The sequence below is a fragment of the Orycteropus afer genome, unplaced genomic scaffold (assembly GCF_000298275.1).
Source record: "Orycteropus afer afer isolate SDZICR_OR568_19922 unplaced genomic scaffold, OryAfe1.0 scaffold00441, whole genome shotgun sequence".
Taxonomy (NCBI): domain Eukaryota; kingdom Metazoa; phylum Chordata; class Mammalia; order Tubulidentata; family Orycteropodidae; genus Orycteropus; species Orycteropus afer.
The window spans coordinates 2,521,516-2,537,822 of NW_006922028.1; the positions used below are offsets into that span (position 1 = coordinate 2,521,516).

The 16,307-nt window shown below is 42.6% G+C and overlaps 1 protein-coding gene across 1 annotated transcript in view; it reads right to left on the bottom strand.

Moving 5' to 3' along the window:
* The window catches only part of SLC35F1 (solute carrier family 35 member F1), a 654,684-nt gene extending 643,445 nt beyond the window's left edge, over positions 1-11,239 (bottom strand). The window contains exon 1 of the mRNA XM_007954195.1: positions 11,070-11,239. Within this exon, the coding sequence (XP_007952386.1) occupies positions 11,070-11,239 (170 nt within the window). The remainder of the gene's footprint in view (positions 1-11,069) is intronic.
* Positions 11,240-16,307: the final 5,068 nt, after the last annotated feature.

Below are 16,307 nucleotides of genomic sequence, written 5' to 3' on the forward strand. Positions count from 1 at the left end.
CATTCCTCTTCAATTTGTCATTCCCAGCACAGTGGATCATATGGTCTTCTGACTAAAAATGGCCAAAACCAGTCCATTTCAGCTCACTAATGCCTAGAATATCAATCTTTATGCATTCTATTTCATTTTTGACAACTTCCAATTTTCCTAGATTCGTACTTCATACATTCCATGTTCTGATTAATGGATGTTTGTAGCTGTTTCTTCACATTTGGAGTCATGCCACATCATCAAATGGAGGTCCCAAAAGCTTTACTCCATCCATGTCATTAAGGTCGACTCTACTTTGAGGAGGCAGCTCTTTCCCAGTCATATTTTGAGTGCCTTCCAATCTGAGGGGGTCATCTTCTGGCACTATATCAGATAATGTGTCAGGGCTATTCATAAAGTTTTCCAGTAATATATCAGACAGTGTTTCACTGCTATTCATAAGGTTTCCAGTGGCTAATACTTTGAGAAGTAGATGGCCCCTTCCTTCTTCCCAGTCTGTCTTAGCCTGGAAGCTCCACTGAAGCCTGTCCAGTATGGGTGATCCTGCTGGTATTTGAAATACCAGTGGCATAGTCTCCAGCCTCAAAGCCACATGCAAGCCACCACAGCACAACAAATTGACAGACAAGTGGAGACCAAAGGACAGTTGATGCTTTTGAGTTGTGGTGTTGGCAAAGAATACTGAAAGTACCATGGACTCACGGACTCCCAGAAGAATGAACAAATCTGTCCTGGAAGAAGTGCAGCCAGAATGCTCCTTGGAAGCAAAAATGGCCAGACTTCATCTCACTTACTTGGATCATGTTGCCAGAAGGGACCACTTTCTAAAGAAGGATATTATGCTTGGTAATAAAGTGGAGAGTCAGCGAAAAGGGGGAAGATCTTCAACAAGATGCATTGACACAGTGGCTGCAATGATAGGCTCAGGCATAGCAAGGTTTGTGAGGCTGGGGCAGGACCAGGCAGTGTTTCATTCTGTTGTATATAGGATAGCTATGAGTTGGAGCCGACTGGACACCACTTAACAACAACAACAACATGTTCCAAGCACTGTTGGATGCTTTCCCAAAATAAGCTAATCGTCGTCTCCTTGACCCTAGTCCAGATTCTGTAAACTCACAGCACTTTTCTCTCTATCGTGGCTATGTCACAGATTTCTCTCCAGACACCAGATTTCTCTCCCCTAAATGACTACAATAGCCTCCTAACTGATTCTGCCCAGAAAATCATCTTCAAGCACATCTCTGATCATGTCATTTTTCTGCTTAATAACCTGAAATGATAACAAACCATTATTATTAGAATGAAGTCAAACTCCTCATCCAATTATCTAAGGCTCTCCATTATCTCACCCATCTCACAACAAGCCTTACGTCATTCTACTACCCTTTATACCTGTTGCTGCTCTTGTTAGTTACCACTGAGTGGACTCTGACCCATGGCAACCTTCTGACACCAGAACAAAACATGGCCCAGACCTGCGCCATCTTCCCGGTCATTGTTATGTTTGAGTCCATTGCTGTGGCTATTGTATTGCTCCATCTCATTGGGGATTTCCCTTATTTTTTTGGCTCTCTTCCATGATGGCCTTTTCTAGCAATTGGTCTTTCCTGATAATGTGTCCAAAACTAGCAAGTCAAAATCTCACTCATCATCTTTGCTTCTAAAAAGCATTCTGATTGTATTTCCTTTAAGATTGACGTGTTTGTTCCTCTGGAAGTCTAAAGAATATTCAATATATTTTGCCAAAACCACAACTTAAATGTATCAATTCTTTTTCTGTCTTCCTGTTTCACTGTGCAGCTTTTACATGTATATAAAACAACTAAAAAGACAATGGCTTGAATTAGGTACACCTTAGTCATCAAAGAGATATTTTGCTTTTTCAAACTTTAAAGAAATTTTCACAGCAGATTTGCCCAATGCAATATATTTGATTTCTTGACTGCTGTTCCCATAGATCTGATTGTTAATCCAAGTAGAATGAAACCATTGGCAACTTCAATTTCTTCTCTATTTATCACGATGTAGCTTATCAGTCCAGTTGTGAGGATTTTCGTTTTCTTCATGTTAATACCTACACATCCTATAATCTTGTAAAACTGGACACTTAATCCTCTCCCAATCCCTTACCTCCATATTTGGTTCATTCTTTCTCTTACCCCACCCCCATGTTCCCATCCTATCCATCTGTCAGTGCCCAGGGCAAATGTCATCCATGATCCCTTCTGCCATGTCTCTAGCCTAGTGTGGTTTCATTCTTCTCTGCGGTCTTATAAAAACTACTTGGCTGTGACCACATAAATTGGTTTCCCCATCTATAAAAAGAATAATAATGAAAAGGTTTTGATAACATTTGTTATTACGGGAGTTCTGGTAGCATAGTGGCTAAGGCACTTGACTGCTAACCAGAAGGCTGGTGGTTCAAACCCACCAGCCACTCCTCGGAAGGAAGATGGGTCAATCTACTTCCGTAGTGATACTGCCTTGGAAACCCAAGGAGGGGTCGCTATGAGTTGGGTCTGACTCGATGGCACACAACAACAACAAGAACATTATGAGACTAACATATAACAGACCAGGCCATACCAGTCTGGTTCATCACTGTGACCCCATCAGTGCCCAACACACAGTAGTCACTCCAATGTTTGTTAAATGCTTTATAATATAAATTTATGGCTTATAATATTTTGTAGTGTAAAATTAAAGAGTTCAAGCCACTGTCTAAATGCTAATGTTAATTCACATGCTCTCATTTGGTTGTATCACATTATATAATGAAGTATTCAGTCTTTCCACAAATTCATCATCAAGTTGTTGTCATATTTACATCTCTCTCAACTTGTAAACATGTGCTCAAGCCCCCTTAGAGCTGCTTATGCACTGTCAGCATGCTAATATTTTCAGTAAACTCTATTTTCTTGGGCTATATGGCAGTGACCTTGATAGCCTCATCCTGAAATAGCAAGAATGGGTTTCAAATCTATTCTCCCTTTTCTGTTACACTGTGAAGTCAGATAAATATATGTGGTTCATTTTCCTTAAGCCATAAACGAGAAAAACTATAGTATTCAACAAGAAGAAAGATCTGCTGTTTGGCTATGTGTACACTTCAAGCATTCATATCGTAGATTCAGTCTTTCTCTGGAGCACTTTTCCTAAAGGTGACACAGCTCAATTACAAAGGGATTTTTTGTGTATGCACGTGTGTTAGATAAGCCTGAAAATCTAATCACTTCTGAAAGGTGGTCTATGTTGTCTTCATTTTTACTTTGTTTAAATTGTCCCTTAATGGGTTATGTTGAAAGGGTAATAATAGTTAGAAAATGACATTCCACAAGGGTACCCAACAGGTCACACCAGCCCTTGGCTGTCTGGTTCACCACTGTGATCCAGTCAGTGCCCAACACATAGCAGTCACCCTATAAATATTTGTTAAATCAGTGACTGACATAATGAATATATTAATGAATGAATGAGGGAAAGGAACATGAGAGTAGTATTGTCTTACACAATGACTCAGACCACTTTGTGCTTTCTCAAAGTCACAGATTACTAGTAATTGTAGCCCTGTCACCCTAAATCTGGACCTAGTTAGTATGATTTGGTTTAAAATCTCTTTTATATTTTTAATTTTATGTAGTAAATTCCCCTAATCAATTTGACTAAAATGGTATGAATTGGTGGCTCATAATCTAAGGAATCGGCTCAGTAGCAACAAGTTTGGTTTAATCTCAGAAGTTGCAAAATGATATTTAAGGTATTTTTTAAAATCACCACAGAATTACATAAGTCTTGATGGGGAGGCAAGAGGCAAGTAGCAATGTTTTCGTTTGTTGTGTATGTATCCTCAAGAAGAGGACTCAGCACACAGAAACTGCTTAAGAATAATTGAGTGCGTACTTGTGTATGTTCATGCAACAGCCAAGAAATGTGCCAAATATTTATGGGTTTCTTTTCCATATGTCTATTAGAGTGTGACTTTCTAAACATTCATCATTAGAAATGTCATCAAGAACTAATGTGTTTGAACAATGTACAGCAGACATTAGACTGAACTCTAATGAGGAAGCTAAACTAAGACTCAGTGACGGTACTTTCATATTCTACATTCTACTTTTATGAGAAGCAGCAACTAAATAATAAATCAGTTCTTGCACTAAGTAACTGATGGGGAGCCAGTTCAATTTCCTATACCATCTAGACCTACAGCAGCGTACAGTAAAATGATTCAATGTCCTGAGACATTGAAGGATTGTGAAATAGTATAAAGTCAAAATTTTTTTTACATGAAGACAAATTCATTTTATTTTGTGCTAATTACTTGGAAATGCACCATCTTTATCTGAGGTAAACCAAGCACTCTTTAATATGAACATTCATTTCTCCAGCATGAGCATAAATAAATATATACTGTGTGATCTTTTACTTTTATAATTTTGTTCTTTTAGATAAAAAATAAAGAATCCTTCAGTAACCCATTATATACTACTGATCTTAGAAATGTCTGTTTTAAATCACACCACACGGTTCCATTTGGAATGTTTTGTATCAATTACCTTCATTACTGGCTCATCTTCCCTTTTTCATTTTGACATCTGTTAAAGGGTGAAGGCTGAGGAAATGCTTCACTATTAATTTCTTTTAAAAAGCCTTCTCACTTGGTAAGAAAGGATTGTCTAAGTTATAATATATGTCTTCATCAGCTAAATCTAATATCTAATTTAGATATAACCCTGCTCCTTGGCAGCTATTTTGCCAGTTCTCCATGTTCTGCCCACCTTATTTAATGTCTCAGAAAGGGCCGTATATACATATGGTACCCTCTACATGATAACTTCCCAATTAAACATTGATTTTTTTTACATTTTTGCTACCACCTGTCCAACATATCCTCCCTAATGTTCTTTGGTTTATAATTCAAAACAGTTTCAGAAATTTTAAAATGAATGTGTGTGCAGTGTACTAATTTACTTAGTATGACTTTTCTACCCATAAGTCATTGTAAACTCAGTGGTGGAATGAGCAACTGAGGAGCTTCTGATTGTAAATGTTATCCACCTGGGTTATTTCTGTTGGGCGTGGCACAACGCAATGTTATGGGAGGCTCACTCTCAGGTGCTTAGAATTCTGTTGTTATGATTGGTTGGTGTGGCCACTCTGCCAAGCTCAAAAGGAGGCCTCCTAGAGGCAGAACTCTCTCTGACTGCTGGTTGAGGAAGACGTGCTGCTGAAAGAGACACGGGCTGCTGAGAAAGAGACACGCATTGCTGTGACACTGAGGCACATGCACTGCTGGGGGAGAGACTGTGAGAGACTTGGCTGAGAGACGGTGGGCTGGCAGAGAGACTGAGCATTTTTTTTTTTCCTGAACTTGAATTGTAGCCTGGTGCTTCCCTAATAAACCCCATAATCTGTGAGTTCTGTGTGGCCACTAAAGCGAATTATCGAACGCAGAGGAGAGGTGGAGGGTGTTTTGGGAGGAACAGTTGGTGAAAGGGCTGGAGGGAGGCAGCATGTCTGGCCTTGGGTTACTGATAGTGATTCTGTCTTCCTCTTGTAGGGTTAGAGGGGGTCAGAACATATGGCCTCCTTGTCCTTTTAGCATTGTGACAATGTGTGTGGATATGAGAGAGACACAGAGAGATGGATGCCATCAAGATGATTCCAACTCACAGTGCCATGGGACAGACTAGAACTGCCCCCATAGGATTTTCTTTGCTATAATCTTTATGGAAGCAGATGGCCAACTCTTTCTCCCTCAGAGCCACTGGATGAGTTCAAACAGCCAACCTTTCAGTTAGCTGTTGAACACTTAAGCATTGTGCCAACAAGGCTCCTTTTGAAAATGAAAAATAATAATAATAATAATTTAAATGTAAGTTATCTCCAAACCAAATGAATAGATGACCTAGGGTCACTAGTGGTTACATTCTAATGATTAAATATCCCCACTACAAAATATTTTAAATGAAGAAAATCTTTTATAAATTGAGACAACCCAATGTGTCTCTAACTGGGAAGAAAGCAGATCTAAAACCAGAAATTTTTGTTAAGAACTGAAAATAATATTCAAGTGGGAAAAACTAAGTAAAAGCATACACATGCTCAGCACAAAACAAGCTCTCAGTCACTTTTAAAAAACCACTTCATTAACAAGTCATCTTAGAGGAGAAAATCTTCAGTATCTACTCTTTATGTTTCTAAGAAATTGACCTGTATCAGCAGTTTCTAAGAGAAGGGATCAACCGTTTGCCCTTGAAGTATTTTCTTTTTGTCATATCTTGCTTGCCCATAGCAGGGTAATAAATACTATTTCATACTAAGAAGCAAGTGAAGAAGAGTTTGCCATAATTTTCCCTTGTTTGAACCACTATATTATTCCAGGTCTTTGAAAATTAAAGAAGTAATCATTCTCACAGTGCTGAAATCACCATGTGTATTTTGCATCCCATTGCCAAAACAATTTAAAATAGTACAGGGAGGAGGGAGGAAGACATGAAACAACTCATTAATTGGTTTAAAAAATTATCTGGCACTTCTTTTTTCACAAAATTCTTAAATACTATTATATCCTTGTCTAATTGCTCTACAGCAATTGAATAGTCAATCTGTGAGATACCCCAAATGCCAAGTACAAAATTCAGCAATCCAACTCTATAATAAGCCTTTAAAGTAATGAGAGAGGACATGGCTATTCTAAGGAAATGCAATACTGAGGACAAAGTAGGTTTTCTTTAAGGTAACACTGCATTTTGATTCTAAGACCCTTGAAAGCAAGTACTTTAAATTATTAATCAGTACTCCTTTCTTTAAGGAGCTCTGTTGGTGTAGTGCCTGAGGTAGTTGACTGTTAACCAGGAGGTTGGCAGTTCAAACCCACCAGCTGCTCTGTAGAAAGAAGATGGGGCAATCTACTTCCATAAAGATTTACCACCTTGGAAACTCAGTAGGGGTAGCTATGAGTCAGAATCAACTCCATGGCAGTAGGTTTGGCTCTTTTTTTGTGTGTGTGTCCTTTCTTTATTCCTCAGTAGACAGTATATAGTTAGCATAAAAGCAGTTGCCATCAAGTCAATTCTGACTCATGGCAAACTCATGTCTTGGAGTGGAACAGTGCTCCTTAGCGTTTTCAATGGCTGTGATCTTTTGGAAGCAGACTGCCAAGACTTTTTTCTGAGGTTCCTCTAGGTAGAATGAACTGCCAACTTTTCACTTAGGAGTCAAGCACTTAACCACCTGGGCCACCTAGGGACTATACACACCTATAGACAGCACAAGTGTTTGTATTTCTTCCTCTGTTCTGTGGTGATTGTTAGGTGTCATCAAGTCAGCTCCGACTCAGAGCAACCCCACGTACAACAGAACAAAGCACTGCCTGGTCCCGTGCCAGCCTCACAATCCTTGCTATACCTGAGCCCATTGTTGTAGCCACTGTGTCAATCCATCTCATTGAGGGTCTTCCTCTTTTTCATTGACCCTCCACTTTACCAAGCATGATATCCTTCTTCAGGGAATGGTCCTTTCTGACAGCATGACCAAAGTAGTCAGACGAAGTCTGGCCATTCTCGCTTCCAAGGAGCATTCCAGCTGCACTTCTTCCAGGACAGATTTGTTAGTTCTTTTGGCAGCCCATGGTACTTTCAGTATTCTTCGCCAACCAATACCACAACTTGAAGGCATCAACTCTTCTTTGATCTTCTGCATTCATTGTCCAGTTTTCACCTGTTTTGGCAAGTGTTATGTGCTAGTGAGTCAATTCTGACTCAGAGCAACACTACAGAACAGAGTAGAAGTACCCCATAGTGTTTCTTAGGCTGCAAATCTTTACAGGAGCAGACTGCTGTATCTTTTCTCCTGTGGGGCCTCTGGTGGCTTCTAACCCTCAACCTTTGGGATAGCAGTGAGTGCATAACCATTCCATCACCTGGGCTCTACATCTGTTGTTATCTGCTGTGACCAATGGCAGGCAGATGACCAGGTTCATGATGCTCACATTCCAACACTCACTGCACCACCTGCAGTCTCTTTGCACTGCCCCTTTAGCCCAAAGAGCGCCAAGAGTCAGTAGTGGTGCCACCTTATTTGGGTCACCAAAGCGACCCCCCAACCAGCTCACAGTAACATATTTGCATGTCAAAAGTTGTTGGGATAGTTTCCAGACTGACCCCTAGATTGACAAGCAGTTTCTGCAAGCAGCTAAATTGCTATATGTCAGGGGTAGATGACAGGAAACAACTGAAGCCTAGAATACAATGAGTGGATAGGAGAATACAGGTGAAGGAAACAAGGAAAAGGAAAGGAGGAGAAAAGTAGGAAAAAGTGAGCAGATCTTAATTTTTTAGGCAATGAACAAAAAGTACCTATGATTAGACTGAGTAGACCCTAAAGGACCTACCCCATACCCATTACTGACTAGTCCAAAACATCATGAGAGTTAACACCCAAGGAAGACCTACCCAGCAATAGCTCAGCATCTGTAAAATTCCACTCTCCCCATGCTCTTGCTTTTACCTACAGTCCAGTCACTTGGCAGCCAGTACTAATGTTGTCTCCTGTTGACATAATCATGGCACAAAAGCCAAGGCAATCAGCACACCGAAGAAACTGTTCCATCCAGAGTTCTAATTTATTCTGATTTTTTCTTCAATCTTCTTACCAGGGATCCTCTTTCTCAAAGGAAATATTTTCCTCTTATCCCTTAAGGATAAGGAAAAGCCATTTACTCAATACAAAATATTACATTGAAAATCCTGAACAGCTTAGAAAGGCAAACAAATGTGTTTTAGTTTATGTCCAAAGACTTTAACCCTAGGGTTCCATTCATAAATGTACCTGCGATTCAATGTCATTAACGTACTCTTTCAACCCAACTTCCTCTTCTGCTGTTGTTGTTGCTATTGTTATGTGCCATGGAGTCGCCCCCACTCATAGCGACCCCTCCTTGGGTTTCCGAGGCAGTATCACTACGGAAGTAGATTGCCCCATATTCCTTCCGAGGAGTGGCTGGTGGGTTTGAACCGCCAGCCTTCTGGTTAGCAGTCAAGTGTTTTAGGCACTATGCTACCAGAGCTCCCAACTTTCTCCTCTATAAGTGGAGAATGATGTAATTCGTGTCACAGATCACAGAAGCCTTAGTAAAGCACAAAGCTGTATTCACAATGTACCATGACTTCACTTTATGTCCCTGTACTGCCCCATAGACCTCATATATAGTGGGGCTAACAAAAACATTGAATAAATGATTTGTGGGGAGTGTTATACATTTTCAAATATATTTTCAGTATTATCTAATTCTGAAAACCATGATAAAAGAGGTAAGTATTATGAAACACATTTTACAAAATGAAGAAACTAGGACCCAAGGAGATTGTGGGCGCAGCCCTAAGTCACGTGCTAGTTAGTGGCAGAAGTCTCCTCACTCCTAGTCCAGTGATCTTGTTATTCTGGACTCCAAGATTCGTTACATGTGAAGAAAACACGTGCATGGAATCAATAATAACTTCAGTTAAGCAAAAAATAAATGAATTATTACATCAGTTTTTTCCTAATCTGATGAGGAAATTAATAATATATTCTGCTTAAATATTTCAACAGCCAATACCAAGGCATTTAGAAATAAAAAAATAAACAATCTGCAGGTTTCATAAAGAATATTATAAAGATATACATAAAGAATACATACACACGATATGTACCAGTATCCTCTTGTCTTACGCTGCTCAATCTTTTAAATGCAGTATATTGGAAGGTGTTGTTCCCAGCCACAAATCAAAGAAAGGTAAAGTAAAGATTTGACTTTCTATTACCAATTAACTTCAAAGTGAATTTCCCCATGTTTGGTAGTAAGTGGAAACACACAGACGTACCCACAAGTAAACTAGTATACGTGCTAAGTTTTTACAGAGAGCTCTTGAATGGCTTGGGTTTTGATATATAAATAAACTTAACCATATTCCCAAAATAAAGATATTTTTCAAGCTCCTACTTCTGTACGTAATTTGTTTTCCAGTTAGAGCTTTAAGCCTCAGGCAGGTCGATGTGAATTCCCTGGGGAATCTTGGCTACCCAAACAGTACCGTACAGAAACCTGTATGAACAAAACAACTGAAGAGTTACCTCTACAGACGCACGGAAAAGCACACACGCACGCAAATAAAAACACACAAAATCACTTCCCTATGTGGTTTTTTATACGGTGGTTCTTCCACCATTTCCAGTTACTTAAGTAGAAGTCCCTTCCACATCACAGTCGAGTCAGGGGCTCCAGGGGAGCCCCCATCTTCATGTTAACCCAGGTCTCATCCTAAATTGCCTGGATCCCTGATCGATCCACTGCGCAGATTCCAGCACTGGAGGCGCTGGCGGTCGATGTTCGCCTCCTCTGGCTTTAGCCTGCTCTGGAATAACTGGCGCCTCCCTCTCACACCCTTCCCGGAACATTTTTGCACTTTGCGTGGGTCTGGCCCAGGCCTCTAGCCTCCCCTTCCCAGCCTCTAGGCAAGATGAGTCGGAGCGGCCGACTGGAGCGACCGCAGGAGTAGTGGGCCCCTTCTCTCTGGTCAGGTGTTCGCCGCCACCCCATCCCTGCGCAAAGGGGTCGAAGCTGCCGGGGTGGAGCGGGGGGTGGCGCGAGGCCGGGGACTTCACGCCATCTCCGAAGCCCGGCGCCTTCCCGCCTTTGCCTTGCCCATCTCAGGGCTCCGCTCCCGCTCCTGAGCAGAAAGCTAGGATATAAGTGGGAAAGGGAAGTGAGGCAGCCTGCAAGTGCGAGGGCGTGAGTGTGGACACACACAGGGCAGCTGGGTACTGAAAATCCCGCCTCTCTCCCAACTCGCGCCTCGGACCAGCTGCAGCTCCGGCGCTTGTCCGTGTCTCTGAGCTCCGGGACAAAGCTACCGCAGTCAGTGTCGATCCCCGCCCTCTCCGAGAGCGCAGGTCCTGTCGACACCGGGTCTCCATCGGTCCCGACCCCGTCCCAAAAGGCCTCTGTGACCGCCCCGGGGCCAGAGGGGACCCCGGCTGGGCGCCCGCAGACTCTGTCCCCTGCGCCCGCGATCCGCGCCGCTGCTGCTCACCTGTTCAGCACTTTGCGGATCCTCTGACGCACGCTGGCCCGGGAGGAGGCGGAAAGGCTCCCGCCGCCGCTGCCCTCGACCGGCAGGTTCTCGATGGTGGTCACCACATGGTTCGGCGGGGCTGGCGGCGGCGACTGCAGCGGCTGCTGCGGCGGCTCGGGGGGGATCATCGCGGCAAAGGCGGCAGCGCGGCGGCGATCAGAACGCAGGCGGGCGCATCGCGCGCCGGCTCCCGGCCCGGAAACGCGCAGAGGACCCGGCCGGGCGACTGCGGCCCGGCCCGGGGAGGCGGTGCTGCCTACGAAGCGACGAGGCGGGGAGGCACTCGCCGACACTGCTGCCGCCGCCGCCCAGCCCACCACTCACTCCTCTCCAACCCTAGTGCGCGCACCCTCGCGCTGGTGCCGTCGCCGCCGCCGCCTCCCGCCCTGGCTCTTCCTGAGCGGCGTCCCCAAGTCCTGGCACGCCCCGCTAAGTGGCTGCGGAGGGGCGCGGGGTGGTCTGTTGGCTCGGGGGACTTGTGCGGGAAGAGGAAAAAGGAATCCTTTTCTCCCGTGGTCTTCTCGGGGCGAGCGGCGGCAGTTGTGCTGGCGCCGCCTCAGCCTGTCCCCGCTCGCTCGTTCGCTCGATAGCTTAGAAAGCTGTGGTCTGTGTCTCACGGAGTGCTAGACCGAGAGTGAACCCGGAGAGCCGGGCGGGGGCGCAGCGGCTGCGGCGAGGGGGTGGAGGGAGCGAGGCCGGGGGACGCGTGCACCCTGCTCTCGCCAGAGGGCGCTCCCAAGGTCCCTTAATGCCCCTGCCTTCTTCTAACTGGTCCACAGATAGGGAACGGAAGCCCACCATCTGACTTGAGGTGATGGGGGTTTTTTGTTTTGTTTTTCCCCAAGGCAGACTGGCGATAGATCCACCCTCTGGAGTTGAAAAGGAATTTCTCGCTCTTACGAGGAGCCTCTGAGTCCAGCACCACCAGCCTGGGACAGCGGCAGGACTCCTGAGCTCGCGCTGGCCCGGGATAGGAAAATCATACTCCAGCATTCTGAATTTACACCTCCTGTCATCATAATGGGCTTGGAGGACATGAGAGAAGAGACAATTCATAAAGAATTCACTCGAAACTGGCAAGAGCATACAAATCAGACCGACTCAAAACGTCTCTATTCGGGGCATTGTAGCACCGTGAAAGAAGCAAAGGCAGGCTTGATTTCCAATCGACCTCTGAAACTTACTAGCAAAGAGACCCTAAGCAGTTTACCAGACACATTCTCCTCTGTGTAATGGGGCTACACGCGTCCTTCTCCCAGAATTGTTGTATGAGTTAAATGAGGTAAACCACACAGCAGGGGCCCAATGTCGCCTTCAGTGCTGCTATGTATGATCAGAGCCCTCCAGTCCTCAAAGGAAAACCCGATGTCTTTGGCACAGAAATCTTAGATCTGAACAAGACCATATTTCTACCAAAGGAACTCTATCTCAGGCATTTCCTGTACCTATTGATCCAAAGCTCAATTAATAATTGAGATACATTTTTCACATTTTCCTTTATCTTTATTGCCTGGATAGGGATCATACAGTGAAAAAAAAATATGTGCACTTTAAAATTTTCCCATTTCAGTGCGATATATAGGATTATCTGCTCTGAGTATGTTCAATGGGTACATTGTTTAAACAAAGGCATGGTAATACCACCACTGGAATCCAAATGCACTGGAAATCTGAAAAAAAAAAAAAAAAAAAAAAAAAAAAAACACTGGTGATAGAATTTATCACAGAGAGGGGGTTGGAAAGAAAATAACATTCAAGAAAAGAATGGACTATGTCTCATCAACACACCTGGCAGGGGAAGGGGGAGGTGAATCACTGTTCAGCTTAGCAGGAAACTCCCAACCCCTTTAACAATGTCGAAAGTCTCCCAAATGTAGGAAACAGGAATAAAACGCACTTCAGCTGAACCTGGCAGTGTGTCCTGGTAGAAGTGTCTCTATTAAACCAATATTTATGGTCATTTCAGGTGTCTGCTTTAAATGACTGGTTGCTTCAATGTGTTCTTCCTTCACACTTGGCATACTGCCTTTTGAATGTCTGCATTTACATCTGGTCATTTCTCTAGAGTGACTATTGAATCCAAAAGATCTAAGTCACCACTGAGTCAGGAAAGGAGAAAACCACGATGAGAGTATGGTGAGAGACGTAAAGTGTCAGTCCTGCTGGCAGAAAAGGCCTCAACTCAGTTTTGCACTCTGTGTTTTTATCATTCCACATTGTGGAGCGGATACAGCATCAAATCCCTTCTTGCTCTCTGATTCTGTGCTCCATGCTCATCTTCTAATAAAACAGCTAAGTAGCATTAGAGATAGGGAAATAGCTGTCAAAAGTACAGGTATCATAGTAGAATGTCTGACATAGAATTCAACAGAGACAAGATGTGGAGAGAGACGATTTGCCTTTCCTATTGCAAAACGCTTGTCTGTCACTTTAGCCTCAAAAAATCCATACTTCATCTCTGACTCAAAAGATAGGGTGAAAGTGACAAGCAGGGCATCTGTATGCAATTTTCACGTGGATTCCTGAGTCTCACTTACTGCTCAATTTATCACTTCTGGGTCATTAGTGGTAAGTGGCACAGTACTATCAAGAAACTTTCCCTCCACAAAGAATTCCACCGCTCTTGCCAATGCATCACTAGAGTTTCTGTTAAGACACATGCAAGTTCTGTTGAATTTCTCCAGGAAGCAGAAGTTGGCTCTCTGCAACACCTTCTTAGATGTTGCCCATTTGGAAGATATTTCCACTCATCTGGGGAGGAGTGGAGTTTGACCTGTGTTTCAGACCTTGGAGTCACCATACATTTTGACTAACCTGTTTAGAATAGACTGCAGTTGTGTATTGTACATAGATAAAGGCTTCAGAGTCAAGCCTCAAAAGTGACTGATGCCTCACCAAATTGCTGAACTGTTGCTTAGAATTACTTGTGCTGCTGCAAATGCCTAGTGGCCCATATGTTTTCCCTTTGTCATTCTCTGAATCTTTTTCTTACCCTCCTAAGTCTAATTGAATCTACTCAATACACACACTATATGTATGGCATCTAGAATAACATAGCATTTTGATTCATATAATTGAACTCATATAGGAGAGAAGAAAACAAGGCTAGTGAGAAATTTGTGGAGGGGGGAAGGGACGAGAAGAGGAACGAGGAGGTCTTATTCAAAAAATGGATAAAACAGTACATCAAAGGACAGGTCTTCTGTGAGCACATGTCATCAATAAAGAATAGTCAATAGACAGCATAAGTAATATGAAAAATATAGACAAAACAGAAAAGGCAATAAGAAATAGGTTTCAAAGACTATTTATACATTTTACTCCTCTTTTCTGATTATTTCTGGAACTTTTAACTTTTGTGTTTTGGAAACTTATTCTTTTGGCAGAAACTCAGAAAACTGTTTCTAGGTTTTTATGTAGCCTGTTCTGCTGAGAAAGATAGGGAGTTACAGAAGGAAATTAGCATTGATAGTTGTGAACAAGGCCTAGTTTTGCAGGGTCAGACTACATTTTAATACATTTAAACTTCCTTAGTATATGTTTCATTCCAAAAGCATAGAAAGTCTCTATCAACAGGAAGCGTTCCATATTCAATGATTCAGTAGTATCCTTTTCCTCTAAATGGATCAGGATTATTTTAATATCCCAAGAAACTACCAAAAAAAAAATCTGTGAAAAATACTTCAGAAATTCACTTTTTTAAATAGAATCAGTTAGGAATTATCTGTGAATAGGGGAGAAAAACCCTCATAAACTGCGGATATGATTTTTAACTAATGACTTCAATATTCTCCGTCTCTAAATATTTTTATCCACAAAAATATTGCTGCAAAATGTGGGATAAAATTTTAGTGACTCTTGTATGAAATTTATACACTGAGTTTTTTAGTAACTAAGTAAGTAGCATATTGTAGAAACTGGAGCCAAAGGAACCCCAGGTACAGGTCCAATTCTATTGTTGACTGGTTTTGTTGATGTTAGGCATTTCTCTTAAACTTTCTATGCCTCAGTTTCCTAATCAATAAAAATAGGAAATAATAATATCTATCTTTTGGGTTAGCTATATGGATTATTAATATATATGTTTCTTATATAGAATGTGGGAGGAGCTTTGGTGGCATAGTGCCTAAGGCACTTGACTGCTAACCAGAAGTCTGATGGTTCAAACCCACCAGCCACTCCTCAGAAAGAAGGTTGGGCAATCTACTTCCGTAGTGATACCACCTCAGAAACCCAAGGAGGGGTCACTATGAGTCAGATCCGACTCGACGGCAGTGTGTTGCATTGCGTTTATATATAATGTTAAATACATATACACATACACATACACACAGATAGATGTATAAAAACCCTAGCATAAAAGGTATGTTTAAAAAAAATTGTCTCTAGGGAATATACCAGGAACTCTGGTAGCATAGTGCCTAAGGCACTTGACTGCTAACCAGAAGGCTGGCGGTTCAAACCCACCAGCCACTCCTCGGAAGGAAGATGGGGCAATCTACTTCCGTAGTGATACCACCTCAGAAACCCAAGGAGGGGTCACTATGAGTCAGATCCGACTCAATGGCACATAACAACAACAACAGGGTATATACCTAGGAGTCTAATTGCTGGGTCTTATGGTATTTGTATGTGACATAGTCACTGGTACTGGACTAATATTCCCCCCTTGACTAATTCTAAAAGCAATATAAAATATAGGATGGTAGCCAATGTAAGGATGAACCTTGAGAATAAGAAATGAAACACATTAGTCGAACTCCATATTCACTTCAGCTTTCACCTTGATGGCATTTTCCAAACCAAGTGCAAGGAAACAGTGCCCAATAAGAAAGGGCATCTCTCTGGGTAGAAGAGACAGAGATCGGAGTTCAGAGCTGGGGTTTGGTGGGCTGAGTTCCAGAAAGGAGGGTCTCAAAGAAAAAGCCTAAAAACAATGCATAAAATTGCCCTCAGAATCTATTCCCAAGTATAAACATACCTCTGGGAGGCCCAGCAAAGAAAGGTCGGTTTGGAGAATGATAGAGGTTGGTGTTTCACTCAGACAATGCAAAGAGTGCTTTGTGAACTCCCAGACATTTGGTTGAAATATGAAAATTGCCACATCATAAAAATAAAGAACTGTGCTCTGTACAGCTTCGGTGGCTAGGTTTTCAGAAGTCAGGCTTTTGTTCTGAGGCACCTCTGAGTGGACTC